At 51.8% G+C, this 9,254-nt stretch overlaps 1 protein-coding gene across 1 annotated transcript in view; it reads left to right on the top strand.

Annotated features, from left to right (window-relative positions):
- BMP1 (bone morphogenetic protein 1) overlaps positions 1 to 9,254 on the top strand; it is a 34,053-nt gene that overhangs the window by 11,145 nt on the left and 13,654 nt on the right. Inside the window, exons 9-13 of the mRNA XM_006778382.2 lie at positions 4,688 to 4,790; positions 6,922 to 7,038; positions 7,279 to 7,424; positions 7,552 to 7,747; positions 8,630 to 8,755. Of these exons, the coding sequence (XP_006778445.1) occupies positions 4,688 to 4,790; positions 6,922 to 7,038; positions 7,279 to 7,424; positions 7,552 to 7,747; positions 8,630 to 8,755 (688 nt within the window). The remainder of the gene's footprint in view (positions 1 to 4,687; positions 4,791 to 6,921; positions 7,039 to 7,278; positions 7,425 to 7,551; positions 7,748 to 8,629; positions 8,756 to 9,254) is intronic.

Here is a 9,254-nt window from a genome sequence, read left to right as displayed (position 1 = left end):
TCAACAGCAAACCTTAAATAAACCCACCTGTGTTAGCCGATGGACTTTGACATCTCTTTGGCTGCTAAGAGGTTGTTTTCCACTGTCTTCCCAGTTCTCCGCTCATGGCCAGAAATGTGAGCTTATCCTATACAACTGTACTCATGGGGGTGCGTCAAACAGAAAGAGCCACTTTGGAAAGTTTCTTTGAGGGTCCCCACGTCTCTGCACTGCACGTAGTTAGCAGCTGCCCTAGAGAGGATTTACAGTGTTTTCCAAGCAACAAAGCCAGCCTGTAGGAGTAGGAAAGTGATTTCAGGAGGTCATGGTCACATGCTGCAGAGGAGCCAAGAAGATAAAAACTTAAGAGGCCTCTTGGATTTACCACCCCCATTCCCATCCCTGCCTTCTCATATCCTGCCTGTTCTTCAAGGTCTAAACCAAATTCTCCCTCCTCTGCAAAGCCTTCCCTGACCTCTACCTTCTGTCTTCTAATGGGCAGATGACCCTTCCCTCTGCTGGGCCTTCCTCTAAGTCCTGCTTCTCAGGCCCTGAAGGGTCTGGAGCACTGAGGATGGAGGGAACGTTGATGCTTTTTTTTTTTTTTTTTTGCATAGCTTTTGGGCAGAATAGATTGGCAGGCCTGAGGAGGCCACATGGAATAGTGGTTAAGGTTGTAAGTTTCAGGGACAGAGTACCCAAGTTTGACTCCCAGTTGTGCTCTTCCTGGGAAAGTTGCTTAAACTCTGTGTCTTTGTTTCCCCATTTGTAAAACGGGCCTGGTGACAGTCCCTCCCTCCTGGGGTTGGTATGAGGATTAAGCGAGGCTATGTGCATAACGCGCTCAGAACTCTGCCTCGCACGTAGTAGGAGTGCAGTCAGCATCAGCTGCTGTTACCATTCTTGGTTCTTTATCTGTTAAATGAGCGAGCCCTGGCCAACTTCCCCCTCTTACTTCCAGGATTCTGGACTTACGTCCAGGATTTCAGATATCAAAGTATCTCAAGCAAACTCCACTCCAGTAGTGAAATTAACATTTATGGTTGTATGTATGTGCAATATATGTGTGTGTGTGTGTGTTGTATGTATGACACATACATGTGTCAGACACTGTTGGAAACTTTACCTATATTGATTTAATTGACCTCAATTAATCACCTATATTGCCACTTAGTCCTATGAGGAGGTACTATTGCCATTACCATCCTACAAATAAGGACATGGAGGCACAGAGGAGTTAAACGATGGGCCTAAGATTGCATGTCGAGGCCATACTGAAGCCAGACTGCATGTTCCTGAAAGCCGATGTGTTCTCCCAATTCCTCCTTGAGAGCATCCAACAAACATGAGGAGTACTTCCCACACTTGGGGTGCATCCAGAGACTCTGCACCCCGTCTCCCATTTAATCTCCCAGCTCCCAGCTCCCCAGTGGAGCCATTAGGGTCACCTCCGTTTTTCAGACAAAGACACTGAGGCACAAAGAAGTCGGGCCACGGGCCCAGAGTCACTCGCCAGGAAGCGGTGGAGCTGGCCAGGTTTCTTTGGCATCGGGCGGTGTCCCTGCCCCTAGAGCGCAGCTGTTTCCACATGACAAGTTGTTACAACATTTAATTAGACACCTCCGGTCTCAATATAGCCAAGGGTGCACCTCCCCGTAGGATGCCCCCAACCGCCAGCACAGGTCTCGGCCTCCTGTGTGGGCAACCTCTGGTCTCTCTGCCACGTTGGAGGTCTTGGGCGGGCCCTCTGGGTTCCCCGACTGGGCCTGTGTGGTTTCTTCTTCAGAGGGTCTGAACTGATCTACCCTGGACTGAGCAGGATTGTTTCTGAGGGGGAGGGGGCAGTGGCTGCTGTTCTTAGTGCAGCTGCTGAGCGAATTGATTGGCAGGCCCAGAGAGGCATGGAGTGCTGGTTAGGGGTGTGAGTTTAGAGGCCTGAGTGCCCCCACTCGGCCCTCTGCGTCTCTTCTTCCATCCAGCAACTCTTTAAGAGACTCTTGTTGTTCGTTAGATACAACACATGCATGTTGTACAATGTTTAGCAATGTAGAACTAGGGTGGAAAGTGAATATTCTCCTTTGATCCTTCTCCAAATCCCACTCCTCAGAGGAGACTAGGCATTGGTAACACTGTGGATGTTCTTCCAGAACCTTCTAGATACTCGTGTATATGTATGGTCTTCTGTAACTTGCCCTTCACTCAACAGTACATCATGGTCATGATTCCATGTCAGCACACAGAGGTCTACCTCAGTCATTTTCCTGGCTGCTCAGCATGCCACCATCTCCGTGTCCCTTAACTTAATTATTCAATCATCCCCTGCAGGTCTCTAGTGATGGATATTAATTTAGGTTTTTCCAAGTTTTCACAAATGCTACCATAAATATCTTGAGACATAACATTATACACTGGGACAAGTATATCTGTAGAACAGATTCCTAAAAGCAAAATGCTACTCAAGAAGTATGTATTAACTACTACACGCTATGCCCCGAGGATTGCGTAGTGAATGAAACTTCCTCTGTGATCTTATTTGCTCATTTTCTAAAAAGATAAAATATTGGGTAATGAGACACTGGCTCCATAGCTAGAATGGACTTTCAACTTCAGTTTTTCAGTATGCTAGGACTTACATTTTTATAGTAAGACTCTCAGTGATGATTAAGAATTATCAAGAATAATCAGTGCACTTTATAAAACAGGATTCACTCAATAACATCTCAGAGTACTGCGTTTAATAAAAGGTTCCCAAGCACAAACATACTGAAACTCATAAATCGAAGGAAAAGAAGAAAGATGGACTATCTAGGGAAGGGGGGATGTGAGCACCTAGCAGTGTAAGTCAGACACCACAGGCTCATGGATTGAAGATCGCGGTCAACTGGAAGGATGATTGGACTCAGTGTACAGAGGGAGGGAGCCAGGAAAGACCGGGGCATGTGGATGGAGAGTGGAGTCCTTGAACTTGAGATTATGGGTGATAAGGTCTAGGATCTGTGCTCTGTATAGCTGAGAAGAGATAGAGAGGGAGAGAGAGGCAGTCACAGAGCAGAGAGGCCAGGACAGGCGAAGGATCACATAGGTCAGCGATTTTCAACCAGTTCCATCTCATGGCACACATACGCTAATTCCTGAACTTGGGCACACCAAAAACATTGTATTTTTTTGCCAATCTGCCAAAATATAAGTATAACTTTTTATAGGTATAATTTTATTCATTCCCATCGTACTGCTATTGTGTTGGCTGTTGCTATTTTTTTATTTGACAATCTAGGAATAGAGGTCAGTGTCCCTGACTAAATAGTCAGTTATTGCATGTTTTAAAAATTCTTGCAGCACACCGGTTGAAAATCACTGATCTGGGTGGATACTGAAATCACCAAGAATTCTGACGGGGTCAGTGTTAGAGAGTGACCGTGATCCAGAAGCCCTTCCTTGACCGGCCACAGGTCGCAGCTGGACGCTGGCTGCGGACAGCAGTCCCAGCACCTGCTTTGGGATCTTTCTCATTCTGGCCTTTTTCCGTTCCGTCGGCCTGAAACTCTGCAGTGATCCAGAACGGGGACAGACCTCCTGGTCCCCTTCCCTCCAGCAGGGAACCCCCCCGGCACCTAGCAGGTGGGCCTCTTGGGCCATCATGCGCCCACTGCGTACGCCTCACGGTCACGGGGAGCGGTTCCCGGGAGTCTCTGCTTGTTGGACAGAGAATACACAACAGGCATTAGGGCTCATTCTGGAAACTACCACGGAGGCCGTTTCCCTCCTGAAAAGTGTGTTTCTCTAGGGGCAAATGTGGCCTCCTGCTGGGAGAGTTGGTACTTAGCAGGGTGTCAGACATGCCTCCAGTATTAGGTGAACATGTGATGAGTTCAGAGGCTGAAATGAGTTCGTGAGTGGGAGACACTTGTCAGTGCCTGGACCTGTGAGGTACCGAGATGTTCTTCTTCATTTTACACACGAGGTAGCTGCAGCTCAGAGAGGCTGGGTGACTGACCCAAGGACTCACAGCAGGAAATCCTGAGGGAGATTCGAACCCAGGTTGTGTGATTGGAGTCTGAGTTTTGTCACCAAGTGATCTTTCCATGCATTTGTGTTTTATCCTTCTAAGTCTTAAGCATCTTGACAGGGACGCTTCTTAAACTCATTCTGGGAAGGATTCAGACCTGGAAGGGAACCCTCTGCAGTTAGCATGACCCCCTGCCCAGAACCAGTGTTGGATACTGTGTATGGGGGGCTGCCAGTCCTCCCTCTGCCTCTTCTCTCTAGAATCTTCCTTCCCATTTCAGACACCCACTACCACCTGCCGCCTGGGCCCTTCCTCTCACTGAGGAGACCTCTTCCCTCTAAAGGTGCTGTGATTTAGATGATGTAAGCTGACCACAGGGAGAGCTGGGTGCCACCCCAAGCAACGGCTCCTCCCTGAGGGAACCAGGAAGCTGAGCCTGCTGGTCTCATACACATGCTCACCGGGCCATGCATTTTAAGTGAGGACTGGCCTGTGGTACCTGGAAGAATGCTGACTGACACAGGCCAACGGCTGGGGAGAGGTGATATTTCTGTGCCAGAAACTCCTTTTTGGAACCTTTAACTATTTATTACCCAGAGCAAACCGCCTCACAAAAGCAGGACAGCGGTCCTGGGGCTGGAGGGCGAGGCCCATGAGGTGTGAGGAGCCACATAACCCTCTCCCTCCTCCCTTCTCCTCTAGATCATTCTGAACTTCACATCCATGGACCTGTACCGGAGCCGCCTGTGCTGGTACGACTACGTGGAGGTCCGAGATGGCTTTTGGAGGAAGGCGCCCCTCCGAGGTAACGCATAGCCCACCCCGGCCTCCTCGTCCGCTGACTGCTCCTTAGAACTACCTCATCCCCCCCTGGGACCCAACGCCTGGCCAAGGGCGACACCCTGCGGGAACCCGGCCCGCTGGCTGCATCACTAACTAGCGGGGGACTTTGGGCAAGTCCCTTTCCCAGTCTGGACCTCACAGTCCTTGGTACAGGCTTCCGGGCCCCCCTCCTGGTGGCCGTCAATGTAAGGATCAGGGAGGCATCTGAGTTGACAGAAATGGACAAGCTATTCTGCACATCCCAAGTCCCGGGTTCCCTTCCTCACCTGGGCAGTTTCAGAGGCTTTGTTTTCTCTGTCTGCAAGGTCCGGCCTGAGGGTGCCCACGGTGCTGCCTGGTCCACCACGAGGGCCACCCCACGTAGCAGAGACCCACACTCATTTGCAGAGGGTGCTTTTCTCCTTGAGGGGGGATGAGTAAGTAGGAAATGAGTGGGCCAGAACCGCAGAACAGAGGTGCTTTAATAGACATAGAGTTCGGTCAACCCTAGCCGGTTCAGCTCAGTGGGTAGGGCATCAGCCTTCGGCCTGAAGGGTTTAGGTTTGATCCTAGTCAAGGGCGCGTACTTTGGTTGCAGACTCAATCCCCAGTCAGGGCACATGTGGGAGGCAACCAATCGATGTGTCTCTCTCACATCGATGTTCCTCTCTCTCTAGAAATCAATGGAAAAATATCCTTGGGTGAGGATTAACCAAAATAAATAAGTAAATACAATGGGGCCTTGACTTACGAGTGTTCCGACTAACGAGTTTTTCGAGATACGAGCCATCTCTCGGCCGATTTTTTGCTTTGAGTTGCGAGCTAAAATTCGGGTTACGAGCCAGCTTCAGATATCCCACCGCTAGTTGGCGCAGCGAACGTCACAGTGAACGCCACAACATCAGCCCAGCATCATGTGTCTCACTTGTTCACTTTAAGATTTGACATATGAGTAATTTGAGTTACGAGCTCCGTCATGGAACAAATTTAACTCGCAAGTCAAGGCCCCACTGTACGGAGTTAGGCTGAAGAGAGGCATAATGAGATGCTATTGGCGCCCAGCCTGAGGAGCTGTGAGATTTGTTCTCCAGTGTGGGCGGGCCCCCAGGCCGCTCGGGACCAGTTGTTAGCGTTGGGACCTTTGTCCCACAGCCCGTGCCTCCAGCGGGCTGACAAATCCTTGCTTACCATATCTTCCCCCCAGTCTCTGGCGTTGGAAACTTCTTATTCATTACCTAAAGCAGCTGTTATTACGACACATTGTCCTGCAGACATGTGAGCGTTGCCAAGACTGCCGTTTATTTTCATAACTTACATTCCTAGTTCAACGCCCTCTGTCCCTTGCTGAAAGCTGGGAAACACCCACTTACCAGGAAGATCCCTGGTTGATCCTTGCCTGTGAAGAACCCCACAGATGGGCAGCCTCATCTGCCTGTGGGGGTTCTTGTCGGATTTTATTTCAAGGGGAGCATTTTCTGAACCAGTCTCCGGATTCCGGGATTTATCTGGGGTCCTGTGGCAATGCCTGCTTTGAATCAAATGACACAGTTTATAACGTACAAGGAAAACTGTTTTGGTTCTCGGTTATTGTTTACATGGAGATCAAATAAGAAAAAATAAATAACAAAGGTAATGTGCTCTTTAGAAAACGTAAATACTGGCGAGGGGGCGGGGAGAGGAGGCAGGATAAGAAAAAAAGAAACAAAAGAAAAAAACGTAAATAAAACACATGTTCAGTTGGTTATTGTGCGGAATCACCTTTCCTCCCAGAAAAAGACTCCTATCTTATCCCTCAGTCAAGTGCGTGAAATCCTCTAGAACAGCGGTTGCCAGCCGGTGGTCCGTGGACCACTGGTGGCCGTGAGGTCCGAAAGGTCGGCGACCGCTGCTCTAGAAGGTCTCTCTCTGGCTCTTCAAGGCCGAGCTGGCCCTTGGACCAGGCACAGGCCCCCTGGAGGGTGTGCGGTCTTGGGAATGTGTGCCCAGTGCAGACCGGAGCCCAAGCCCCTGCGTCCCTCAGAGAGGTGGGGCTTCCGGAGGGACAGGCTGGTTTGATTAGGAGAGGGGGGCTCAGTTCGGGCCTCACTGCCCCTCTGCCCACACCATCTTCACAGGCCGCTTCTGCGGGGGCAAACTCCCTGAGCCTATCGTCTCCACGGACAGCCGCCTCTGGGTTGAATTCCGAAGCAGTAGCAACTGGGTCGGGAAGGGCTTCTTTGCAATCTATGAAGGTACTGAGGGTGAAAATGGGGTGGGGGGTGGTCAGATATATGGGGTCCCTGGCATCCTAGAACCACCCCCTCCTGGCACCAGAAGAGATCCCATGGGATTGGCTGGGAGGGGAAGGAGGGCCCTGGGAAGCTGGGGGGATGTGGGAAGGGCTGGAGGAGGGGGGAGAAGGAGTCCTGGGCAAGGCAGAGCGTGTTCTCACTGACCTCCCTTTTTCCCCGCCTGACACTGTGTCCCCAAAGCCATCTGCGGGGGAGATGTGAAAAAGGACAATGGCCACATCCAGTCGCCCAATTACCCAGATGATTACCGGCCCAGCAAAGTCTGCATCTGGCGGATCCAGGTGTCCGAGGGCTTCCATGTGGGCCTCACCTTCCAGTCCTTCGAGGTAGGTCAGAGGCCCTGTGACCCTTTCACGCCCCAGTTGCCCCCAGGGCCGCCCACCTCTCCATGGGCTCCGGGTGCTGGGTGCTGGCCACCAGAGCTCCTCCGCTGATTGGGCCCCTGACCCCCAGATTGAGCGCCACGACAGCTGCGCCTATGACTACCTGGAGGTGCGGGACGGGCACAGTGAGAGCAGCACCCTCATCGGGCGCTACTGTGGCTACGAGAAGCCTGATGACATCAAGAGCACCTCCAGCCGCCTCTGGCTCAAGTTCGTCTCTGACGGCTCCATTAACAAAGCCGGTTTTGCTGTCAACTTTTTCAAAGGTGCCGCCTTCCCGGGTCCCTCCCCCTCCCACTTCCACAGCCAATCCGTCTTCTCCATTCCTTCTTTTAATTTTTTAAAAAAATCGTATTTTATTGGATAAGAACTCTTAGCATGTGAACTACCCTCTGAACATTTTTAAGTGTACAGTACAGTATGGCTGACCCCAGGCACAGTTGCTGATGGACCTTTAGTCTGTGTCCATCCACATCTTGGCTGTTGTAGACAGTGCTGTGATGACTTCATTCCTTCTTCATTCACTCATTCAACACAAAGAGGGACACACAGACCTAGCGCCCTGCCCTGGAATGTATGGCCTAAATGGGGAGAAAAGCTCAACCCCTCAGAAAAACTGCAGTAAATGACAGAGCAAGCACAAGGAGCTGGCCTGTGGCAGACGCTCGACTATGAATTGAGATGACAATTCAGGCGTTGCCTTCACACCCAGAAGTTTGTACAGAGAGCAGAGGAGGCCCGAGGCAGGAAGCACCTTGGCGCTCAGGGAGGAAGCAGGGCAGCATGGAGGAGGCATCCATGTGACCTCGGACAGGGTGTTCTGCCTGAGGCACCGGTAAACGGTGTGGTCAGAGAAAAGACTGTGAGGTCCCCCTGCCCCTGCTTCAGGGTACTGCCTGTCCCTTTGAGGCTCTCATAAGAAGTACCCCCTGGGGACTGAGTGGGTCCTGAGTGCCATGGAGAGCTGGGTGTGGCCAGAAGGCCACGGCCTCCCAGCTGAGTGGCTCACGACCGACTGCCCACTGTAGAATGGGGCTGGGGGCCATCACAGGAAGCCACAGGACCCTGGATGTGACTCCCAAGCAGGAGGAGGAGGAGGGACTCTTCTTGCCTGGGAGTCACTGATACCCGTTCCTTCCTACCCGCAGAAGTGGACGAGTGCTCTCGGCCCAACCGTGGGGGCTGTGAGCAGCGGTGCCTCAACACCCTGGGCAGCTACAAGTGCAGCTGTGACCCTGGGTACGAGCTGGCCCCTGACAAGCGCCGGTGTGAGGGTGAGTGTCCCCAGACTGCCCCATGACTGTCCCCTCCCTCACCCCAAACCGTCAGCCAGATCTCTATGCCCCCGGACAGAACCATTCCAGGAACAGCGAGGACTCCCTAGAAGTTTCTTCACCACGTGGATAAGGAATACATTTCATAATTTAATCCCCAGAACACGCTGTGACCAGGGCTGATGTACTCGGGTTTTGTGTTGTTGGTGTTTTTCATTCTTACTATGTTTTTTAAATGCTTATCTTGACCTGCTGATTGATTTCATCACCCACGGGAAGGTCATGATCCTCGATTTGGAAACCCTGCCCTGGGGCAGGCACTGAGCCTCAGCCTCTCCCTGTACACGCTGCGAGAGGCTGGTGGTGGCGCTCTGTGCTCACGGGCTCCCGCTCAGCCTGGTCTTGCCGAGTGGCTTCTCCCTGCTCACCTCTGGGCAGGCCCTCCCGGTTCCTCCCGGCCCTCACTGCCCACCGGCCCTCACTGCTCACCGGCCCTTAC

The sequence above is a fragment of the Myotis davidii genome, unplaced genomic scaffold (assembly GCF_000327345.1).
Source record: "Myotis davidii unplaced genomic scaffold, ASM32734v1 scaffold448, whole genome shotgun sequence".
NCBI lineage: Eukaryota > Metazoa > Chordata > Mammalia > Chiroptera > Vespertilionidae > Myotis > Myotis davidii.
Note: the sequence above shows the minus strand (reverse complement) of the source record. Positions and strands in the feature narration are given on the sequence as shown.